Source organism: Sphaerodactylus townsendi, linkage group LG03 (assembly GCF_021028975.2).
Source record: "Sphaerodactylus townsendi isolate TG3544 linkage group LG03, MPM_Stown_v2.3, whole genome shotgun sequence".
NCBI classification, from domain to species: Eukaryota; Metazoa; Chordata; class Lepidosauria; order Squamata; family Sphaerodactylidae; genus Sphaerodactylus; species Sphaerodactylus townsendi.
Window position 1 is genome coordinate 5005936 of NC_059427.1, and position 24355 is coordinate 5030290.

The window sequence follows — 24355 nt, forward strand, 5'->3', positions numbered from 1 at the left end:
ATTTTATGGCTTTTCTCAAGTCAACATGTCTTCTTTGCACTTATTTTTTGCACTGTTTGCACTTCTGCCTATCCCCACAACAGGTGGGGCTGAGAGAGTTCGGAGAGAACTGTGACAGGGCCAAAGTCACCCACCAATCTTCATGTGGAAGAGCAGGAAAAAAAATCCAGTCCACCAGATTAGAGCCCACTATTCATGTGGAAGAGTGGGGAATCAAACCTGGTTCTCCAGATTAGAGTCCACAGCTTTTAACCACTACACCACGCCTGATGTGTTCTACAGGCAGAAAAGTTTAGTAATGTGGACCTTTTTAATTAGAGAAAAGATGACCAAGGAATGTATAACATTATGCAAAAAGTGGAGAGATTGGATATGGAGAACAGCTTGTGATGGTGTGCGGTAGATTCCAGGCAAACAAAAGAAAGTACATCTTTAAACAAGTCCATAATATAGCAAATTAGGCAAGAATTCCTTCCTTTGTAGAGTCTGAATTCTGGCAGGGTTGGAAGAAAAGGCCACAGGATGGTAAACAGCAGTTGCTGCTACAGTCATGCAATTTCTTGCCAGGAATTTTTTTTTTTTTTTGCATTTCACTGATCAGTAAAGAATTCCAGGTTTTGGGATCTTGTTTTCATCCTTGCCCACCTCATAGAGTTGTTGGTATGAGGCAGAGGGCCATGCAATTCTGGCTCCTTAGAGAAAAGTGGGGGCAGGGAATAAAGTCTAATTAACTTTTCTCCCTTCCCCTCCTCTGACAAGCTTAGGGAGGAGTCTCCCTTTCACAATCTGTCTTCCCAAGAACCCTGCAAGGTAGGTTATGCTGAAACAAAGAGTACTGACCCAAGGTTCTCTGAAAGCTTCAGGTCGGAGTGGGGATTTGAATCCCCAGAGATTCTGGGCCCTAGTCCAGCACTCTAACTAGTTCACACTGGAGGGACAGATAGCATCCATTAAGCAAAGGAAAAAGAAAGCCTTACCCGAAATGTCAACATTCCCATCACTCTCTGCCATGGATTTGCTGTTCTGATCCGGGGGACTCTTCTTTGACTCCCCCCCCACTCCTCAAAAAACTCTGGAGCTGAAAGGAGAAGCAAGAAAATTCCTCAATTGCAGACTTTCTCCTTCTCAAGAAGGAGAGGAAAATTTACGGAGCCACAGGGCGCTTCCTCTTCCACCATGTGCCAGTGCACCAGAGGGTAATTGGCTGTTGACTCACAAAAGCTCATACCTCCCCCCACCCCAAATCTTCTTGGTCTCTAATGTGCTCCTGGACTCCGATGCAGCTGTTCTATTGCAGATCAACATGGTATTGTTTTTTACATTTTTATTAGATGCAAAATCAGTATAATCTATGCAGCCGAGAGGGGCTTTCATTGGCCCACCAATCAATTTGGGTGTTGTGAGTTTTTTTCCAATGCTATGTGAGCTGTTGGCCTCTATGGTTTTGTAGCAGCTCATGTTTTGGCCCGCATCTATGGCTGGCATCTTCAGAGGCAAGTCACAGTAAGATGTGTTTTACCTCTGAAGATGTCAGCCATAGATGCAGGCAAAACATTTAGAGTAAAACTATCGGACCACAGCCACACAGCCCTCAAAAACTCACAACAGTCAGTATAATCTGCTTTCAGTGCGTGGATAGAAACAGAAGGATGCAAATGTTTAGATGAATAGTGCTGCTTTCAAAGATTTGGTGTTATTTTATGGACTTTGCATTTCCAGGACATCCTTTCCTCAAGAAGGATCAGGTTGAAGAAAACAAGGTTTTTCCAATTTGGCCCTCACAATAAAGAAGGCAGGTTTGGATTTGTTCTCTTTCCCAATGCATTTTTAAAAAGAATTCCTCTCTTCTTCCCTGCATTTGGACTTCCTCTCAGTGGCATCCATTTTGTGATTGTGCCCATTACCCTGTGCCAGAATTTCAAAGGTGTCCACAGGCTGTGAAAGGTCGGGAATCCCTGGACTAGAAATTGGAGCTTCAGGCAACCCAAAGAGAAAGGAGGAGACATGACATTTATCTTGGGACCTTCACAACAGTGAAGGCTCAAGGAATTCTTACCTAGGGAGGTGTCTGGTGTTGGATCCTCCTGTTTGATGGTCCTGAACTATGGATTCTGGCAGGTCTTTGATGGATCCTTTTCTGACTTTGCAAACATCTCCATGAACCGTTCACATACCTGTAACAGTAGCCACTATCCCATGTAGGGAACAAAGGGAAGAGTCAGAGGAATAAAGGGAAGGATTCTGCCTCTCCACCCTCTGCTGCTATCACTGGGGCTAGAACCTGATTCCCCCCACATCCTGGATATACTCTGTCTCACAAAAATATGTTAATAGATTGTGTATTCCTCCATGCTGGACCTTCTTTGTTGTAGAATGTTCTGCCTGGGTCCTAGTGCCTACCTAGCCCTGCTTTCCCATCCATCCATTTGAAAGTTTGATAATAGTCATAGTGATCTGTAAATGCTCTCATGTCAGCACGTAAAACTGAATGATAATTCTCATATTCAATGTATTGTCGAAGGCTTTCACGGCCGGAATCACTGGGGTGCTGTGTGGTTTCCGGGCTGTATGGCCGTGTTCTAGCAGCATTCTCTCCTGACGTTTCACCAGTGGCTGGCATCTTCAAAGGTCATACAGCCTGGAAACCACACAGCACCCCAATTCTCATATTCGTTTGGGACTATATTCTAATGTGGAAGCATGCCATTTTCTCAACCACTGCAACTCAACTGACCGTACTAACAACTTTATCTGAGACAGAGTATTGTGACCCAGAAGGGGCAGAAAGACAGCTAAATACCACATCCAGTCACTGAACCTATCAAAGAGGCTGCCTAGAAATGGAGAGAAAATCACATTTGCATGGGCATTTGGCACAGATAAGACTGGTTGGCACAGAATGACAGAAGGAAGGAATAAGCATTTGGGAAATTCACGTACAAACCCCCCCCCCCCAATACTACAGTTGTGAATGATTGCTGAGCTCCAGAGATGAATTTGCTACTTCCTCTGCATCTCGCTGTGAAACCCACTCCCCAGATTCTAGGGGTGCAGCACAATTCTCTTGTGGGAAGATGTACATCCAGCCCCAAACCTGGGCCACAGGGTGTTACCTTCATGCTATATGGAAAAGTTGTGGGGAGAGGGGCTGGGCATGCATCCCCAGACCCCAATTCACCCCTCTCAAATCAGGATCTAACCTGAATGGCTCAGACTGCTCTAATCTAATAAGAACTTAGCTGCTAAGCCAGATCAGCCCAGGTTAATACTAGGATGGGAGTCCACTGCAGAGGTTCGGGGGTCACTACGCAGGCCTCGCCTATGGGGTCGCCATAAGTGGCCTGTGATTTGATGGCACTTTCTATCATCCAATTCAGGATAGTTTGGATGGGCAGGCACTCCAATACCTCTGGTGAGGTGAGTTCCCATTCACGAAATCTTCCGCTGGGATAAATTTTGTTAGTCTTGTCAGTGGATGCTGCTATTCATGAGGGTCAAATTTTCCTCCAATCCTAGTTTATCATACACACAGTCTTAGTATCATAATTAGATTTAATCCTATTGTCCTTAGAGACCAACAAGAACAAGAGCTTGGATTTTCTCAACCGCAATTTTCTCAACTGCTTTTCTCAACCGCGACGAGTCTCAAAGTGGCTCACAAACTCCCTTTCCCTTCCTATCTTCACAATAAACACCTTTTGTGAGGTAGGTGGGTCTGAGAGAGTTCTGAGAGAACTGTGACTTGCCCAGGGTCACCCAGCAGGTTCCATGTGTATGAGTGGGGAAAGAAACCAAGTTCACCAGATAAGAGTCCGCTGCTCATGTGGAGGAGTGGGGAATCAAACCCGGCTCTCCAGTTTAAAGTCTTCCTGCTCTTAGCCACCACTCCAGCAAGAAACATCAGCCTTTTTTTGAGAAACTGCAGTCAAAATTTTGATTTGATTTATTTGATTTATAGGCTGCCTTGCCCCTTATGGGGTCAGGTTGGCTTACAACAGTTAATGGGATAAAACCATTAAATTATCTATAAAACCACAGGATAATCCAGAACAATGAAACAGGAGATCAACATCTCATTTGCCATAATATTAACCGGGGGGGGGGGGGGGGGAAAGCTATCAAAATTAACTATAGTCCCCCATAACATACCATTCATACAATAATTTAATAGGGATAGAAAATGAAAAAAGAAAGGGGAAGGGGAGGCCAGGTATTTAGACCCTGTTGTCGCCCTCAGCCATAGAACTGGCAGAAACTGTACCAAATCTTACAGGGCCCTGGTCTCACTTGACAGAGCTTTGCAAGAGGCTGGGGCCACAGCTGAAAAGGCTCTGGTCCTGCTCAACTGGACAGCTTTTGGGTCAGGAACCATCCATAAGTTATCACTGAATGTAAGGCTCTTTGGGGAACGTACTGGGAGCAGTGGTCCCACAGATTCAAAGGCCCCAGAGCATTTAGAGCTTTGATGGTTAGCACCAAAATTTTAAACTCAATTCAGTACTCCGCCTGGAGCCAATGTCAACCTGAGGCCTATTACCAATGTCAAACTCTGCCTTTCTTCTCAATGGAGATCCAGAGTGGTTTACATTGTTCTATTCTCTGCTTTCTTCTCACTCCCTGGCAGGTAGGTTAGGTTGAAATGTCCAAGGTCACATAACACATAGAGTCAGGATTCAAACCTGGGTCTCTCAGATCCTCGTCTGGCCCTTTAACCGCTCTGCTACACTGGCTCTCAGCAAAGCCAGCGTCTCAGCATATATCCTAAATCCAAATTCAGGGATGCTAAGGATTGCATGCATTTCTCAGAGGTTTTATTTTTTTTAATCTCCTGGCAGTTGTGAGTTTGCTGGGCTATCTTTTTCTTTTGTTGCCTTAAACCAATACTCAACTGTTCCCAGCATTTTGTGCTTTCTATGAGGAAATCAGCATGCTCTGAGAACTGTAGGTCATGGGAAGGGGAAATCTAGAAAGCCAAAGTTTAAGTTTCAGATTAGGACCTGGACAACCCAGGTTTGAACTATGGAAGCTTGATGGGTGATCTTGGGCTAGCCGCACACTTCCAGCCTGACCTACCTCACAGGGCTGTTGTGAGGATAAAACAGTGCAGAGCAAGAAGGATGACCACCAGTTGGGGTCCCCACTAGGGAATAAAACAGGGTATAAATGAAGTAAACAAACACAAAGAAGCTTCCCCCTGTTAAGTGGGGATTCCCTCTCCAAAGGGTGCATAGACTCTGAGTAGCCCCACTTCACTGGTAGCCACAGGGTCACTGAGCCACAGCGTCACCGAGCATGATCCTGTCGCCTGCTCACCGGGGTTCCTTGGATCTATCACAGGGGTAGGGAACCTGCGGCTCTCCAGATGTTCAGGAACTACAATTCCCATCAGCCCCTACCAGCATGGCCAATTGGCCATGCTGATAGAGGCTGATGGGAATTGTAGTTCCTGAACATCTGGAGAGCCGCAGGTTCCCTACCCCTGATCTATCAGGATGGATCCCTCTCACCTTTCCGGGTCTAGTCCTCTGCATGACTCGGGAGGAATCCTTCTGCCAGGGCCCCCGCCTGGGAACTGGGCTCTACTGTTGCTTTCGCCTGCATTTCCAAGACAGAAGGGCAGAGCCGCAGAGATGGCTTCAGGACCACAGGATTTAGGATCTGGCCGCTGCATGGCAACAACCCCCCGTTGCAAAATCCTATTTGAAGAAACGTTTGCCCGTTTAAGAGGTAAACCCGGCGAAAGGGAGGGGGCAAAGTGTCAGACGCCTCCCCCAGAGTGGGGCGGAGCAGGAAGCGGATCCACCAGATCCCCTCTTTGAATGCCTCTCTAGGAATTCGTTTCCTTTAGGTACCATTTGTGCTGGTCAAATGTGCTGACCCACGATTCCTAAAGAGGACGTTGCTTGGAAGGGGCGCGGTGGAAGCGGCGACCTTCCTTTCCCCTTTACTCTGCAAAGGAGGGGGCGTTTGCTTTGCAAATTGCTTTGGAGAAAAAATGATGCTCATTCCGCACAGCATATTTAGAACGAGTTGCAGTCTTTATAAACGAAATCGTTTCCCCCTTTTTATTAATGGAAAACGAATTCATTGATAACGATTGCAATTAGTTATAAATATGCTCTGCGGAATCCATTTGAGAGGTGCAGAAATAACTTGGGCTGATTCTGCATGGGCCAAAAACAGCAGTGTGAAAACGGTGTGAAAACAGTATAAACCCTTTTACACCGTTTTAAACCCTTTTGGCTTGCGCTTGTTTCACACTGCTGTTTTTTTGGCCCATCTTGAGAATCCAGCACTTTGGAAATGAGTCGGTGGTTGCAAAGGAACTGGTCTCTGGGAGACTTGAGAAGGGATCTCTCTTGGTTTATTCTGATGCGCAACTAGATAATAGAAAAACATATTTTTAAAGAAAATAATTATAATTCTAAACATTCGTTTTATAACAGCTACATTTTACCTATTTCTAATTTTCTTCTAATCTTATAACAATGTATTTTCAATAAGGAAAAATAAAGAGAATCGGGAATATTCAGAGAGAAGAAAATAATCAAAGTAAAAAAAGAATTATTAACATTTTCTTTTCAATAACAGTTAACATTTTCAGAGGCTCATTCCGCACATGCAGAATAATGCACTTTCAAACTGCTTTCAGTGCTCTTTGAAGCTGTGCGGAACAGCAAAATCCACTTGCAAACAGTTGTGAAAGTGGTTTGAAAACGCATTATTTTGCGTGTGCAGAAGGGGCCAGAGAAAAAATAAAGTTATTATTTCTTATATAGTGCCACCACTATTATTTACTGGATATGTAATGCTGCTGCTGTGTTTTATAGAGTTTAAGTTATGAATTTTGTTTGTTTGTTTGTTTGTTTGTTTATTTGTTTATTGTGTATTATTGTCTTATTGTTTTGTTGTACACTGCCCAGAGCCCTTCGGGGGTGGGCGGTTCATTAAATCCAATAATAATAATAATAATAATAATAATAATAATAATAATAATAATAATAATAATAATAATAATAATAATAATGACGAAACAATAGATCACATACTTAGCTGCTGCAAGAAGATCGCGCAGACGGACTACAAGCAGAGGCATAATACTGTTGCTCAGATGATTCACTGGAACTTGTGCCACAACTACCATCTGCCTGTGACAAGGAGCGGAATTGGAATCACAAACCTATGAAAAGGTCACTACGAAAATGAACGCGTAAAACTACTTTCTGGGACTTTCGAATTTCAGACTGACAAAGTTTTTTGGAACACAATACTCCCTGACCTCACGATTGTACGGAAAAAAAGAAAGTTGGTGGATAGTTGATGTTCTGGATTCCCTGAGTGACAGCAGGATTGATGAGAAGCAACTGGAAAAACTTACCGCGATATATGAGGATTTAAGGATTGAACTGCAAAGACTCTGGCACAAACCAGTAAAGGTAGATCCCAGTGGTGATCCGGCACACTGGGTGCAGTGCCTAAAGATCTTGAGCGACACTTAAAAACATTTAGCGCTGACAAAATCACCGCCATGTCAGCTGCAAAAGGCCACCCTAGAGCTCTGCCACCGCGCGTGTCGATGATACATCACGCAGAAGTCCTGGATCTTTAGGAAGTGTCGGACGTGTGATGTAATACAAAAATCAACATATTGATCTTGTTTGCTGAAGTATTATGTGTTTTTGTATCAATAATAATAATAATAATAATAATAATAATAATAATAATAATAATAATGTGGGGGGGGGGCGGGGTGTGGGGGGGGGGGGGTGGGGGGGGGGGGGGGTGGGGGGGGGGGGGGGTGGGGGGGGGGGGGGGTGGGGGGGGGGGGGGGTGGGGGGGGGGGGGGGTGGGGGGGGGGGGGGGTGGGGGGGGGGGGGGGTGGGGGGGGGGGGGGGTGGGGGGGGGGGGGGGTGGGGGGGGGGGGGGGTGGGGGGGGGGGGGGGTGGGGGGGGGGGGGGGTGGGGGGGGGGGGGGGTGGGGGGGGGGGGAGGGGGGGGGGGGGGGGGGGGGGGGGGGGGAGGGGTGGGGGGGGGGGGAGATGGGGGGGGGGGGGGGGGGGGGGGGGGGGGGGTGGGGGGGGGGGGAGGGGGGGGGGGGGGGGGGGGGGGGGGGGGGGGGGTGGGGGGGGGGGGGGTCCTCCCTCCAGGAGATCAAAAGGCAAAGATGCTTTTCACAGTCATGTGTGACTTTGCTAGTTTTACAGTACTATTCCATCACAGTTATAAATATGCTCTGCGGAATCCATTTGAGAGGTGCAGAAATAACTTGGAGTGGGGTCGGTGGTGCAAGGAACTGGTGCTCTGGGAGAGTTGAGAAGGGATCTCTCTTGGTTTATTCTGATGCGCAACTATATCATAGACAAACATATTTTTAAAGAAAATAATTATAATTCTAAACATTTGTTTTATAACTAAGCTGTATTTTACTTATTTCTAATTTTCTTCTAATCTTATGATAACAATGTATTTTCAATAAGGAAAAATAAATTGAGAGAATCGGGAATATTCGGAGAGAAGAAAATAATCAAAGTAAAAAAAAGAATTATTAACATTTTCTTTCCAATAACAGTTAACATTTTCAGAGAGAAAATAAAGTTATTATTTCTTATATAGCACCACCACTATTATTTACTGGATATGTAATGCTGCTGCTGTGTTTTATAGAGTTTGTTATGAATTTTATTTATTTATTTATTGTGTATTGTCTTATTGTTTTGTTGTACATTGCCCAGAGCCCTTCAGGGGTGGGCGGTTCATTAAATCCAATAAATAATAATAGTAATAGTAATAATAATAATAATAATAATAATAATAATAATAATAATAATAATAATAATAATAATAATAATATGTACCTTTGAACTACATGTCAAGAAAAAGTTCTGGGCAGGTTAGAAGTGGCTACCTAGATTTTGAAACAGGACTTGCTCCCATGCACATCTGGGGGACTGTCACATCTCCCCAAATCACCTCACACGAAACCACAACCCATTACAAAGTCGGAGACCTGGGAAATGCACTGTGTGGCTCAAGACAGTGAATGCTTCTCTACATCCAGATGCTTCTCTACATCCTCCACACTTTTCTTAGGATACAGGAGATGGTGTTTTCCAAAATATACAGGAATTATTTCACATTCCTTGACTCCAAACTAGCTGTCTTCCTTCTTCCCCTTCTGAGCCTCAGGATCCCTCCCTGGAGGCAAGAATGAGCATCAGCTGGGATGGAAAAAGGGGTAAAATCCTGCTCTCCTTTTGCCACTGTTTCCTGCTGGGCAAAACTGACTCATCCTCTGGCAAAGCGAAGCAAAGAGGAGGTCCTTTTGCCCTCTGTAAGGAGTCAATGGAAGAGTTAAATGGAAGGAGTCTGAATTCCTAGAGAGGCATCAACAAAGACCACCTAACTTGGCATAGTCACTTCCTGCTCCATTGTGTCAAGTGCCTGGAAATTTGCTAGTACTGTTAAGTGAAGGAGAAGGGGGGCAGTTCTGGTGGGTTTTGTTTTTAAAATAGGTAAGCAATAAGAGAAGATTGCCTTTGCAAAATGCTTCTCTGGTTTAAAGAATAGGCGGGGTGGGGTGTTGCAAAGGATCCTCCAGTATTCACCCCCCACACTCCACAATTCAGCAATAATCTTGACATCATTAACCATTTTTCAGAATTTTCTAACTTGCTGTTTCAGAGTTTTCTCACTTGCTGTCTTTAGGCAGAACTGTCTGTTTCTGTGCATTTGGCTGCTGTCTCCAAACTCTCCTCAAATGGCTCTCTTTTGGCATTTGTTGTAATTCTTCCATAAAACTGGCTTTGTTGTGGGGCAGACATGGCCTCAGAAGGCTGCAAGTTTCATTCTGTTTGTTCTGGAAGAGCGAACTTGGATTTTTGAAGGGTTTACTCCTTGTTCTTCTGTGTCTTACTGAAGACGCAGTTCTGTCTTTTTATTCTTGCCAGCAAATCTTCTTTACTGGGTGCTTTCTGTGGGTTGGCACACTTGAGTGGCCTTTACTAAGACAAAATCTTTTGTTTCTATAAACCTGCATCTCCTGTTGCAGTCACAGACACCTGGGACAATCTGGCTCCTTTATGAGTCAACAAGTTCTCAAAAGCCTATCTTGGGATTCAGCACTTCTTTATGCTATCTGGGCAGCTACTGCTCTCTTGAATTGGCTCTCCATCTTCCTTTTGTTTTAAAAATATCATTTTTCTTCCCAGTGTGCACCCAAAGTGACCTGCCATGTTCTCCCCTTCTCCTGTTCAGGCAACAACAACCCTGTAAGATATATGTCAGCCTAAGAGTATCTGACTTTTGTGGCAGAGTGGGGATTTGAACCTGCATCTCCCAGCTCTAATTTGGTGTTTATATTACTATATTACTTGTTCCCTTCAGTTACCTATCAACTCATTTCACTGTTCATTATAGCAAAACAAAACAGAAGTCCAGGAGACTGACAGTCTTGAGTCTAGTATGAGCTCTCCTGAATCAGAGCTCACTTCTTCAGAGGCAGATTTCATACATATGTGTCTATATATACAAACACCCACATAAAATCTCAGTCTTGACTTTGCAGGTAGTCAGAAATCTGTTACTTGCCTGTATAGAAGAATCTGGTGGAGGAGGAATCCAATCCACTGGTCCAGGTGAAGGCCGTTCGGAGGGGAAGGGAGGATGAGGAGGGAGCCAGATTTAGCTGCCCAAGCTGTCCATGAATCAAAGGAAGTCGATGCCACGGAGGCTGGGAGCAGAAGGGAACTCTGGGAAGGAGCAGTACAGAAGACCCTGGGAGATGTCCTTTCTCCAGATGAGCAGTGCCAACAATTCAGACAGTTCCACTACCAGGAGGCTGAGGGGCCCCGAGAGGTTTGCAGCCGGCTCCATCATCTTTGCCAGCGATGGCTGAAGCCGGAAAGGCACAGCAAGAAGGAGATGCTGGACCTGGTGATCCTGGAGCAGTTGCTGGCCATCCTGCCTCCGGAGATGCGGAGCTGGGTCAGGGAATGCGGGCCGGAGACCAGTTCCCAGGCGGTGGCCCTGGCAGAGGGCTTCCTCTTGAGCCAGGCAGAAGACCAGAATCAAGACCAGCAGGTGAGAAGTTTTCATCTAGGTAGTGTGTGGTGGTGGTGTGGAGAAACTGAACTTTTGGTAAGACACTTCCCATTTTGTTGTTCAGAGCTATCTTAGAAAAAGTTCTGTCCTTCTGTAACTCTTCTCATGAAAAGCTGTTTTGCTGAAATTCCACAGGTAGTATAATTGGGGTGTTTGGAGGCATCACTTTCAAGCTTATTCGGACCCCTTATCTTTTGCCACAGCCGCAACTCATTATCTTAAGAACCAGCTTGAATTTTGTAGTTGAAGTCCCAGTGAAGGAGTTGTCCAAAGGTGGAAGGCCAGAGTCCTCTTTTTCTCAGCTCTTCTTCGGTTTCTTTAATTTTAGTTCCAAATTAGATGAATAATTGCTCCAGGCCATAAATTAGTTAGCCCAGTGGTCAACTTTACATTTGCCTCCACATGATTCTGCCAATTTCCATCCTCTGTCATCTTGGTCGGGCCTGCTGTGATTCCATCTGGGCCCACCTGTTCCCTCCCTTTCTTCCTTTTATTTTTTCCTTGCTTTTTAGCTTTAGGAACGGGTGCCTGTTTGAACTGTTTTAAACTGCTTGAATTGTTTAAATTGTATGTAACTGCTGCTGGAGTTTTAATATGTTTAAGTTATGTCGTTTGAGTTGCTGTTGACAACAGCCATGTTGTGAGCCGCCTCGAGCCCTCCGGGGAAGAGGCGGCCTAGAAATCTAAAATCTAAATAAAATAAATAAATAAATGAGCGGCAGACTCTTATCTGATGAACTGGATTTGTTCCCCCCTTCCTACACATGAAGCCTGCTGTGTGACCTTGGGCCAGTGACAATTCTCTCAGAACTCTCTCAGTGAAAAAGTTTGTAAGCCACTTTATGGTAGAGAAAAACGGGATATAAAAACCAACTCTTCTTCTTTTCTCATCCGTCTCTCATTCCTGGGATCTCCACTTCTGTTTCAGGTGCAGAAAAGGATCCCATGGGAGTGTTTTTATGGAGCAACATTTCCAGGTAAGACTGAAAGGGGTGTAATTCCCACTGGATGGCCTCAAGTGTAGGTTTGCTGCTCTGATGCACCCTGGTCATCTGTAGAAAAGATGCTCCATTCCAGATTCTCAGTTTGAAAATTTTGTTTGGGGAAGTGAAAAACCTAGAACTGATTTGAAATCACTGTTGGAGAATTGGACAGAACCCAATAATGGAGTTGAATAGAAAACTGCCTCTGAATTCAAATGATGAAGATTATGTCAAAAACTGAGAAAATGGTGCATTGGGCCAATAGAAAGAGTTATGAAGTCATAAGCTCTCAGGAGCTCTTATGCCATAATACGGTAACTTCCAATACATTTAAATCAAGAGTTTTTGCCAGTTTTCCATGGGGCAAGGAGTGTCTAAAGGTGACAAATCTCAAAAGGAGTTTGGTGGAAGATGACAGTGGTTTTAAAACTATGTTGTATCTTACTGGGTGTAATGTGCCCAAGTAGGTGAAATCTTGTCAAAAACTGAACTTAAATCATCCTGTAAATACCCATGTTTGGCCTCATGACATCACGAGGTTCATGGTTTTCAGTGAATTTAATATTCTGTGATTATTATGATCAATAACAATTATTATGTTTTAATGATAATAACAATATTTTCATTTATATTCTGCCTTTTTAACCAGGACAGGAGGCAGAATCTATTTATGACAAAAAAAGAAACAGCAGACAATCCAACTAGTGGATTACATGAATATTAGATAAGACTGTTTGAATTTAACAACAAAGATTCCTAGTAGAATGAAATAGGTTTGTAGAATGAAAGTCTGTTGAATGGCGGTTTGTAGAATGGAGGAAAATTTCAGAAGAAGACATGCCAATATAACCCAGATGATGTATCACTGCCCACTGCCCTCTCTAATAGTGTTGTCCTGGTTTTGCCCACATTCAGAGATTCTGAGATTTGGCAGCTGCATTTCTGATTTACAACTGCCTGTTTCTTGCACTTCACATTCTTTCTTATTAATTCTCTCAATTCTGACCTGTCAGACAAATGGACAGTGGTTTTGTATAGGATAACAGGCTCAAAATTAGATTTGGTAAAAGTGTGGAAGTAAATAATTATCTGAAAGAAGGATGCAGGGATAGTTTTTATCAATAGCCAGGACCAGGGGAATCTCGCCTCCCCCCAAAAATAAGTAAAACACAAAGTATTTGGAAAGTACAGAATGCTTTCCATTGACCCTCTTATCCTTCCAGGTAATGCCATACATTATTTGCCGTCTCTTTGGGGCAGAGTAAAAACAGCTTCCAGCCAACCAGGTCAGGTAAGTGCAGAACTATGATCATGCCCTTGTGTGTTTTCATACCTCCTACACCAGAACTAGGGAGCCGTGGGCTTCCAGATGTTCCAGGAACTACCATTGCCTACTCCAGTCCCTACCAGCATGGCCAATTGGCCATGCTGGTAGGGGCTGATGGGAATTGTAGTTCCTGAACATCTGGAGAGCCGCAGGTTCCCTACCCCTGCTCTACACCCTCCCTAGGCAGAGGAGAATCTCCCTCTATCGCTTTTCTTCAGCTGATATCTGTGCTGGTTAGTGTACAGAAGATGAAATGCCTGATGGAGGCTTATTGTATTTCTTTTGGGTTGACTATAGAAGGGGAAGAATTCTTACATTATCTGTGAAGACAGAGGGGTTTTGTTTCTCTTTTCAGGGTCTGGTGACCTTTGAGGAGGTGTCTATTCATTTCACTGAGGAGGAGTGGGCTCTGCTGGATCCGGACCAAAGAAGGCTTCACGAGGAAGTCATGAAGGAAAATGGTCAGAATGTGGCTTCTCTGGGTAAGGCTCTCATTTCCCTTGATTCACCGACATATAGCCTGCTTTTAAAATCTGAATATTTCTTACAGTCAGAATATCTGGAAGTGACTGGTTCATTTCTTTGCCCCAAGAAGGACTTCTGGTTCCCAAACTTAATTTCATATCCCCGGTAGAAAAGGCTGGAGAAGCAGTGGAAGAAGCACTTGCACAGGTCCCAGAAGAAAAAGGGAGATCAGCAGGTGAACTGCTTATTGGTGTGGTGGAAGTGAGTGGTGACACGAGTTGACAGTGTAGGCGCAACTGAGCATATACAGAGTGCGGCAATAACCACTGGAGCCAGGGAGTTCATGCAAAGAAAGAATGTATTGGCATTGATACAATATATACAGTTTAAACCGGACAGAGCCTTCGGCTTAGGTCCTGTCCCCAGCAAGGAACACGCTTAACTGAGTTAGCTTACTTATATACACTATAATACATTAATTAGCCTATGGCTAGTACAGTCAAAGGTCACATGACTCATATATATAGCTGATGCAATCATGCTTAGTCATTCCCTTTGGCTGACTGCTAACAGGTGACTGTAGTTAGTCCTTCAGCAGTCCATTAAGGCAATCAAGAGTTTTGCCATGCAGCTGTTATACCTTCAGCTCCTGACACCCCTTCCCAGATGCTTGGCAAAACCTACATCACATTTTTGTTTATCACATTAACAGTTACATTTACACATATATCAATTTAGTGTATGCCTTACATTCCATAACATGGCTGACTTACTTCAGAGATGCATCAGTTATACCCAACAACTCTGCGCCTCTTTCATGTTTTATAGAGGTTAATGGAGAACAAAATGCTGGCTTGTTTGTATCTCAGGCTGGCAGGAAATATTTACACAGTGCTCAGCTTTAATACACACTGATTTCTTTATAGCGTACTCCTATATACTTTGTTCTGGTCTCGACAGACTTGTTGGCCTTCAAAAAACTGTATACAACATTGAGAGTCATTGAATAAAATCCTAAATTCTGCCTGAATGATCTAAGTCTTTAGCTAATTCAAACACCCATGGACATGTCTAAAGAATAAAATTCACAGCACTGTATTCAGCCTCACAGCTGCTTTGTGCTACTAGTTTTTGCTTAAATGATGCCCATAAAATGGGTACACCTGCGTAGGTTATCACATACCCGGTACAAGACGTATTGTTCTCTTCATTCGCAAAACTGCTATCTGCATATCCAGCAATGTTGGTAGTTTGGTCTGGACACAGCAGTAAACCTTTAGACATAGTTGCATTAAGGTATTTCAGTACCCTTTTTACCCCAGTCCAGTCTGTTTCAGTTGGTTGTTGGCATCGTCTACTGGGTACGTTGACAGCATGTGAAATATCCTGACTCCTGATGGAAGCAATGTATTGTGTCAAAGGCCCGATTTCATGGCCTTTCTGTAGAGACCGGAATCACTACAGGGTGTCCTGTCTGGTTCTTCAGGAAACCTACTGTCATGGCCCGTGTTCAATGCTGCGTGATGTTTGCCTGCATCTGTGGCCACAGCATCTTCAAGAGCTCTTTTCTTTTACTCTCTGGGTGCAGTAATAAACCCTCAGCAGTTTGTACAAATTCCATACTTAGGTAGGATTTTATTTCACCTAGATCACGCACTTTAATGTGTTTACTTAAAGTCTGAAACACTTTGTTCAGTTCCTTTTCGGTTTCTGTTAGGATTATGATGTCATCGACCCACACTACTAGGAACGTTTCAGCACCTGGTTTCCCTGTTTTATAGACACAGGAATCAGTGGCACAACTTTGAAAACCCTCTTTCACCAACAGGTCATCTAAATGGTTTCTCCACATATGTGCTGATTGTTTTAAACCATAAAGAGCACGTTTCAGTAACCAAACCTTATTTGTTTTACACCTGTAACCAGGTGGTGGTCTCATATATATCTCCTCATCCACCTTTGCATTCAGGTAGGCGGTACACACATCTAATTGCTTGGAGACATACCCCCTTTGTTCAGCAATAGCCAAACACAACCTGATGGATTCATACCTAGCTGTAGCAGCATAGGTTTCAGTAAAGTCCTCAGGAAAATTTTGTTTGAAACCTCTAGCTACTAATCTGGCTTTAAAAAGCGTTTCACCATTCGCTAAAAGCTTTCTTTTATAGACCCATCTAGAGTCCAACAGAGTAGACTACAATGAACTTTTATAAGTCTGGAGCTCATTCAGGTGTAAAGCTGAGCTCCAAACTGTGTCCTGTGATTACAGTCAGTTCTGTGTTCAAATTCTGGAAGAGACTTGCCAGATGTCTATCTAGCCCAGTCTCCTATTTTACTAAGTGATCAACTAGAGTCCCTGCAAGATTCACCAGAAGAGCAGCACATCCCAAACATCTCTCTTCAGAGAGATGCTTCCTCTAAACATGAAGGTTCCACTGAACCACTTTGTATCTGATGGAATGACCCTCCAAGAAAGCATCAACTGCTGACTAGGGTTTGTCTCCCCTTTACATGATTCTTGTTCTCTTGTTATGAAGAGCAGTTAATAACCTTCGTTTTAAAAACTCAGTTCAAGATCTTTACCATCCTCTTTTCTCTTTATTCCAGAGGATAATGGGCTCCAGAACAAGTCCAAGGGAGAACTGCGACACTGCCTATTTGATGACAAACAGCAGAAAAGAAACATTGGAACAAAATGGAAGAGAGCTTCTCAGGATGCTGAATCCCAGGGGTTTGATACGCACAGAAGAATTAACACAGGGGAGAAACCATATAAATGCTTAGAATGTGGAAAAAGCTTTGATCAGAGTTCACAGCTTACTAAACATCAACATAACCATTCTGGGGAGAAACCATATAAATGCCTGCAGTGTGGAAAAAACTTTTCTTGGAGTTCAAACCATAATACCCACCAATGTGTACATACTGAGGGGAAACCATATAAATGCCTGGAGTGTGGAAAGAACTGTGCCCATAGTTCACAGCTTATCATCCATCAACGTATCCACACAGGAGAGAAACCATATAAATGTTTGCAGTGTGGAAAAAGCTTTGCTCAGAGTTCACAGCTTATTATCCACCAATTTATCCACACTGGGGAGAAACCTTATAAATGTCCGGAATGTGGAAAGAGCTTTGCTCGGAATGACAACCTAGCTACCCATCGACGAATCCACACTGGGGAAAAACCATATAAATGCTTGCAGTGTGGAAATAGCTTTACTCGGAGTATAGATCTTAGGGCCCACCAGTGCATCCACACTGGGGATAAACCACATAAATGCTTGCAGTGTGGGAAGAGTTTTCTTCAGAATTCACAGCTTATTATCCATCAGCGTATCCACACTGGGGAGAAACCATATAAATGCTTGGAATGTGGGAAGACCTTTGCTCGGAGTGACAACCTAGTTGCTCATCGACGAATCCACACTCGGGAGAAACCATACCAGTGCTTGGAGTGTGGAAAGAGCTTTGCTCACAAGATTCACCTTATTGCCCATCAAAGTATCCATGCTGGAGATAAACCACATAAATGTTTACAGTGTGAGAAGAGTTTTGCTCAGAATTCACGGCTTATTATCCATCAACGTATCCACACTGGGGAGAAACCATATAAATGCTTGGACTGTGAAAAGAGTTTTGCTCGGAGTGACAAGCTAAAAATCCATCAACGAATCCACACAGAGCGGGAGGCAACCACATAAATGCTTGGGATATGAAAGGAGCTTTGCTCAAAACAATTAGCTGAAGATACACCAAAGAATTCATGCAGAGGAGAAATTGTATAAATGTTTACAATATTGCAATATCTTAAGAACATAAGAACAAGCCAGCTGGATCAGACCAGAGTCCATCTAGTCCAGCTCTCTGCTACTCGCAGTGGCCCACCAGGTGCCATTGGGAGCTCACATGCAGGATGTGAAACCAATGGCCTTCTGCGGCTGTTGCTCCTGAGCACCTGGGCTGTTAAGGCATTTGCAATCTCAGATCTTCAGCTTCAAGCCCAACCTTTCCAGAGATCATCATCTAGAGGTTTTGTGTCAAATCAGGCCTGTGTTGAACTGTTGAACTGTTATTGATTAAGGCATGTTGAATTCTCAGCTAAAGTATGTGAAATAAAGTTTATTACAACATGCGAGTTATCTGTCCTCCCCTGTGAAGAAAACTTATGGAGGATTGTCACAGACCTTTAGGGTTGATTGATTGTCCTGTTTAGGACTGCTTGCTCAGCTAACCATATTTGATGATAGTTTGTCTCCTGAGTGAACAGTTTTTTCTCCTGCCAAAAGAGTGATAGCTATAATGGATGAGCTAAAGGCCAGCGCAATCATCCTTTATGACAATCTGTATCTAACATCTTATTTATAACTAGCATCATACCTCATCTTTTTCTCCAGTGGGGGCCCAAAGTAGTTTACGTCGTTTTCTTCTCTATTTTATCCTAACAGTCAGCCAGCAAGAGCTAGAGCTGGGATTTGAACTTGGATCTCCTAGAGCCTAGACAGACCCTCTGACCACTGCACAACACTGACTGATACCTCAGAGAGAATTCTTAAATCTGCTTTATTTTGTATGGGAGGGATATCATCCCTCTCCCGTTTGTGTTGCCTTTCTCCCCAGTGTGGACTGATAGCACCTTCCTTTGTTCTTCTTGCTCCTGCTTATAATCCCTGTTAGGTGGTCTGGGGGTTCAGGCCTGAATGTTTTGATCCTAGTCTGCCATTCTGGTGGCTATAATACACAGGCTCTGACAGATCAGGGAAATGGCTAAACACCCTTTGTTTTGTAACTGAGTGGATATTTTCTACCGTTCTTACCTGTGTGCTTGCCACCCCTGGGTTCTCGGGAGTAAACTTTTGCTTCTGTTAGCAATAGAAGAATGTTGTCAAGATGGTCTGTACCAGAAGGTCCTAATTCCCCTAATTTTTGGCACTGTAACTCTCACTTCCATAACGAATCTGGTAGCCAATTTTGAATCACATATAGCTCTGCATTGGGGAGGGCAGGTGGCACAGTTCAACAATGACAAACTTTTTGGGCTCAGCATGTCAAAAATTTGGAAAATGTCTAACTTGACTCTGCTGGAGTGTCACCCTCCCTTATCGAACAAAAAAAACACCCAATTTTTCATTTTAAAAAATACAGTCCAGTCATCTGTGGTGCTATGTATTATATAAAGAAAGGTCAATTAATTACAAAAATGACCCAAACTAAAACAGGGAGAGTAGTTGTCAGGAATTGGTGAATGCTGCTGTGTCACCCAAAATGCTGTGGCATGTCTCCTTTGATACACATATCACCGGTTTGGCATCACTGGTATAGTTTGATCTCATCAGATCAGATCTCGGAAGGAGTCTGAAAGCAGTTTACAGATTCCTTCTTTCCCTCTCCCCCCAACAACACCTTGTGAGGAAGTTGGGGTTAAGAGAGTTCAGAAAGAACTGTGACTAGCCCAAGGTCATCCAGCAGGAATGTAGGAGTGGGAAAAACAATCTAGTCCACCAAATAAGAGTCCATCACTCATGTGGAGGAGTGGGGCGTCAGCCCCCCAATCCTCCAGATTAGAGTCCGCTGCTCTTAACCACCACACCATACTGGCTCTCATCCAGAAAACTAGACACCCCTCCTGTCCCCATAGACTCCCTCCTCCCCCACCTGTTTTCAATTACCTTGGAGAAGTCAAGGCACTTTTTTTCTGTCACAGCCTTCCCCCTTCCCAACCACTGGTCCTCTCTTTGACGTTACCAGGCTCACAACTGTGCTCCAGGCATGAAGCCCCAGTCAAGATGGACTGTCTTGACAGAAATCCTAAAATTTGCCAAGGCTGAAGAGTGCCTTTGTTGAATCTAACCACTCTTCCACTTCAGTTCCACCAGGTGTTATTCCAGGGCTTGGATGATTATCTGGAAAATGTCGGCCCAGTGGGAAAATCTATCGCAAGATCCTAGGCCTATAAGTGGGAATGGGGTGCCAGCTCAAGAATGAGAAATCCAACCTTCCAGAATTTGGTGCCTTGACTCAGGAGCTTCTGATGTTAGCTCTTGGCTATTTCCACTGAAGGAGTGACTACAACCGGCTGTGGGTGAATTCCCTTCACTGAACAGCCATCAATGAAACCACACTTGCTGCATGGAGCATTTTGGAACATGCCAGATCCTGGATAGATGCAGGGTGAAATTGGAGCTAGTCCATAAGAGAATGTAGGCAGAGACAGGCTTTGAGGGGAGCGTGGAGTGGATCTTAGAAGAGTGCAAAGCAATAAGGAAAGATGGGAGAGGTTGAAAGGAGATTGGGGAAGGGGGTGGGGGGAGAACACATCCACACTCAGAGGCAGTCAACCTCTGGATCCCGGTACCAGGAGGCAACATCAGGGGAAGACCTCAGGTGGTATGCCCTATTGTTGGCCCTCCAGAGGAATTGGTTGGCCACTGTGTGAGACAGGACTCTGGACTAGATGGACCACTTGTCTGATCCACCGTCTCTCTTCTTATGCCAACTAGTACCAGAGAAAACATTTTCACATGACAAAACTTTCCTCATGCAAAAGAAACACCTTCTTTGTGAAATATATGAAGCTTACATCCTTGACTAGCCAACAATAGCTCCCAAGAACTTAATGAACACATTAAAACATGCAAAACTTGGAATCAAGTTGGGAAACCTCGCTCCTGTTTGAACCATTTATTTTACCATCACAAACATTTAACAGGCTAACAGAATTAATTTGACCATAAATTTAGTGAATCAGAGCTCACCTCATCTAATAAATCTTATTAGGTTTTATATTCACAACAGACAGGCATTGGGGGCGGATGGGAGCAAATGTTACAAAGAAAGACAGTTTAAAATAAGATCTAACTAGTTTATTCAAAGTGAATGAGGGTTGTGTTTATAAAAACAAATTAGAATTAGCATAAAATCTAATGCCAGATAAGCACATACAATAGAGGAAGAAGAATAGGACATTACTGAAGGACATACACGATATTAAAACCTATACTGCATGTTCTCAGACAGGAAACTTCAAAGAGAGAAGATGAAATTTGCTGAACTCATTATAAAGTTCACAACTATTTACCCACCTACATCAACCAAGTACTTAGGAGCAATTTGGGTATCCTCCACTATTATAGGTGCTAAAGTCTTACAAAGAAAAAAAGCAGTGAAAACAATAAATAATATGGGGTGCTGTGTGGTTTCTGGGCTGTATGGCCGTGTTCTAGCAGCATTCTCTCCTGACGTTTCGCCTGCATCTGTGGCTGGCATCTTCAGAGGATCTGATAGTTGGAAAGGAAATCAAGTGGAGTATATACAATTTCAACAGAAAGGAAGAAACCATGAAAATAAACAGAGTTTGGCTGCCAGTTTTGAAAAACACTAGAGGCAAGACAGTGATTAATCAGCTCCACACAGGCACAGGATGACTACAGATGATCAAAGGGAACAAAGGCCAGACTACTTCTATTCAGATGCCTCACCTATTGACCTTGCTATCTCCATTGTTACTCACTTGCCAGGCCACTCCTATTCAGATGCCCTCACCTATTGACCTTTACTCACAGGTATATATACTCCACTTGCCCGGAAACCACACAGGATCCCAGTGATTCCGGCCGTGAAAGCCTTCGACAATACAATAAATAATATGCACCCAAGTTTACAATATCCATGAAATATGTTCCACCAACAGTCAGATCAAAATAATTTTATTATTTATTTTAATACCCCACTCTCCTTGTCAAAGTGGGTTCAGAGCAGCTTCCAAGACATATAATTACATTTCTTTCTTTATTAGTCTTGTATGCCACCCTTCCCCTGAATTTAAATATCATTTAAACAATAAAACATCATAAACAAGATAGTGATAATGTAAAAAACAAGATGATAATGTATTTAAAAAGCCTATGATGCTACAACATGCCCAAGGGTGGGTGACAACTACTATAGGTCTGGCAGAAAAGCTCCATCTTGCAGCCCCTGTGGAATTAAGTCCCACGGGGCCCTGGTCTCATTTGGTAGAGCATTTCAAACATTTTTATGCTACCTTGAGCCCCATGACGCGAATGGTAAACTGCAGTACTGCAGTCAAACCTCTGTTCATGACCTAAGTTTGATTCTGATGGAGTTGGTTTCAGGTAGCAGGCTCAAGGTTGACTTACCCTTCTATCCTTCTGAGGTCAGTAAAACAAGTACCCAGCTTTCTGGAGCTAAAGTGTAGATGGTTGGGGAAGGCAATGGCAAACCACTCTGTAAACATAGTATGCCTAATAAACGTTGTGATTTGACACCACCCCGTGTGTCTGTAACAACCTTTACCTTTTCTCCCTACCCAATCAAAGTCCACAAGGCAGTGAACATTAAAAAAAAAATCTGAGCAATGAAACCACAATTAAAATTATACCTGAACTGAGGATGTGAGCGTGTAGGTTTGTACAGGAGAAGCTGGTCTTAAAGTAATGCTATCTTTCTGAAATAAATAGACATACATACACACAAAGCCCAATCTATGTTTTCTGTCATCTTCTAAGGCTTAAGAAACAGACTCTGTGCCACTAGTTAGCCAACAAGGGATCAGATTCAGCTCTCTCCAGGAGCTCTCTCCTCCCCATGGGCATAGGACTAATTCCTATTTGCTTTCCCTGCAAATCTGAAGTTTTGTCATTCTGTCTCAACAGTGGCTGAAACTTGGTTTCAAATCATGCAGCCAGGGACACTGAGAGAAGTTTCATCTCTGAACACAGAGGTTCACAGATGGACTTTTAAATGCTGCAGCTTTAAGTTTTACTAGCCTATTACAGTTAAACACAGTTTAGAAGTATAGAGTGGAAGGCAAGAGATGAGAAAAAGAGGAAGAGTTTGGATTTATACGGCTTTTCTTCAAGCATAAAAAAAAAGAGTCTCAGAGGCGTTTCATACTCAAGACGTAAGTTTATGAGCTCAGGGAACGGTAAAGCACCGCTCCCAGGGACCTATTTCAAGACTGGCGGCTGCTAAGCTAAGCAGCAGCGCCTCGGACAACATCGCTCCCCTCAGGGCCCAAGTCTAGGCGCCCTGAAAAACAACCCTTTAAAGGGTTGTTTTCCCGCAACAGCGATGTTCAGCCCGTGGATAACGCTTTTACCAGCACCACCAGGAACAAACGCTGTTCCTTCCCTGTCCCACTCACCTTGTCCCGTCGTTGGCCTGCTGGCGATTGAGCCATGTTGCTCAGCTGTCCTCGCCGACCTCCTGGAGGGTCAGGAAGAGGGCAGCGATGAAGCCGAGGGCCGACGACCAGCAGGCTTCCACGACTGAGGACAGCGCAATGAACGGGAAGGGGAACAACTCCATCGCCGAGACGCCTCGCCGACTACCGGGTTTCGAGGTCGCTCTCCGGAGAGCTATACGGCGTCGAGCGACCTCCGCCTCCCAGCTTTCGGCAGAATTCTTGCGGTGGTGTTTTAGCGACCGTGCAGAAACGGCCAAAGGTACTTACAAACTCCTTCCCTTCCTCTCCCCACAACAGGGAAATGAATGTATTCACCTTTGATTTGTATCCTTGCTCTTTCTGATGTTTAGACAGATGGTGTGTACTCTTTTTATGTTTCTTTATTAAAATCCCTTATATTTTGAAAGCTCATAAGCCTGATCTCTGTAAATACACCACGTTATCTAAGAGCAATAAAAGGGATTGGGCAGCAGATAAGACATCCCCGGACAGAAATTGCTTGGGGCACTAGCTGGCATGAGAGAAACAGATAGTAGCAACTAGGCAGAGAATCCCAGTGGCTATGCAGATGCATAACTTTAGATCTGCAAATCCATCTAGTAGGACATACTCACAGATTTACCAGTGCCTCATACGGCGCTGCCTTATAATGAATCAGACCATCTGTCTATCAGAATTGTCTACTCAGACTGGCAACAGCTCTCCAGGGTTTCAGGTGAGAATCTTTCACATTATCTACTGCTTTGTTCTTTTAACTGAAGTTGCCAGGAATTGAATCGAGGACCTTCTGCAAGCAAAGCAGAGTTTATTCCATTGAGCCACAGCCCTCCCCAAGTGAGAGTTTCAAGGTTACCTTGCAGGCTTCCATGACTGAGAAGGGGATTCTTACCCACTTGTCCCAGATTCGAGTTGCAGGTTCTAGACCCACAGTTTAACAACTACACCGTGAGAGAAAAGCTTGGTACATTACCAAGGGAAATGAGCAGCATTGTAAAGTAGGGTGACAAGGTTTTCCAGGCTCCCAGAACCCAGACTAAATGGGACTTCCATTTCTTTGCACACTTCAATGAACATCCCATAAAAAAGCATTTGTGAATTTCCCTCCATGTCAGTTCTCACAGTTACATGCAAACTCTTTTCGCCCAAGTGAATTCTTTATTTGTTGACAGGAACTTTCCCCTAGTCTAGGGTTTTCTACTGTTTTTGCCTAGCGTGAATGAGTGTATGTCTCATAAGGTTTGAGTGCTGAGTAAAGCAAGAGTCACATTCCTGG

The 24355-nt window shown here is 43.9% G+C and overlaps 4 protein-coding genes across 24 annotated transcripts in view; 2 read left to right on the forward strand and 2 right to left on the reverse strand.

Annotated features, from left to right (window-relative positions):
• LOC125428587 (zinc finger protein 883-like) overlaps nucleotides 1-24355 on the reverse strand; it is a 1608225-nt gene that overhangs the window by 1015151 nt on the left and 568719 nt on the right. The gene's annotated exons all lie outside the window — the stretch shown is intronic.
• The window catches only part of LOC125428534 (zinc finger protein 345-like), a 770962-nt gene that overhangs the window by 300828 nt on the left and 445779 nt on the right, over nucleotides 1-24355 (forward strand). The window lies entirely within an intron of this gene.
• The window catches only part of LOC125428701 (zinc finger protein 883-like), a 30143-nt gene that overhangs the window by 4545 nt on the left and 1243 nt on the right, over nucleotides 1-24355 (reverse strand). For 2 of the 4 annotated variants that reach the window (XM_048489251.1, XM_048489249.1), the window contains exons 1-3: nucleotides 5508-5771; nucleotides 2057-2189; nucleotides 978-1078 (exon numbers count right to left, since the gene is read on the reverse strand). The exons of 1 other annotated variant lie outside the window; for it this stretch is intronic. In XM_048489251.1, coding sequence (XP_048345208.1) covers nucleotides 978-1011 — 34 coding nt within the window. In that variant the 5' untranslated portion in view covers nucleotides 1012-1078; nucleotides 2057-2189; nucleotides 5508-5771. Of the gene's footprint in view, nucleotides 1-977; nucleotides 1079-2056; nucleotides 2190-5507; nucleotides 5772-24355 lie in introns of those variants that run through there. One more of the 4 variants, XM_048489250.1, reaches the window with a different exon arrangement.
• Nucleotides 9429-18094, forward strand: LOC125428690 (zinc finger protein 501-like). Of its 4 annotated transcripts, XM_048489218.1 has the most exons (7): nucleotides 9455-9511; nucleotides 10550-11078; nucleotides 12028-12076; nucleotides 13306-13373; nucleotides 13765-13891; nucleotides 16482-17096; nucleotides 17181-18094. In XM_048489218.1, the coding sequence occupies exons 2-7, from the start codon at nucleotides 10662-10664 to the stop codon at nucleotides 17576-17578; spliced, it is 1674 nt and encodes a 557-aa protein (XP_048345175.1). In that variant the 5' UTR covers nucleotides 9455-9511; nucleotides 10550-10661; the 3' UTR covers nucleotides 17579-18094. The 4 variants fall into 4 exon arrangements, with proteins under 4 accessions (XP_048345174.1, XP_048345175.1, XP_048345173.1 ...); XM_048489217.1 differs by having other exon boundaries at nucleotides 9429-9511; nucleotides 10564-11078; nucleotides 16482-18094; XM_048489216.1 differs by having other exon boundaries at nucleotides 16482-18094.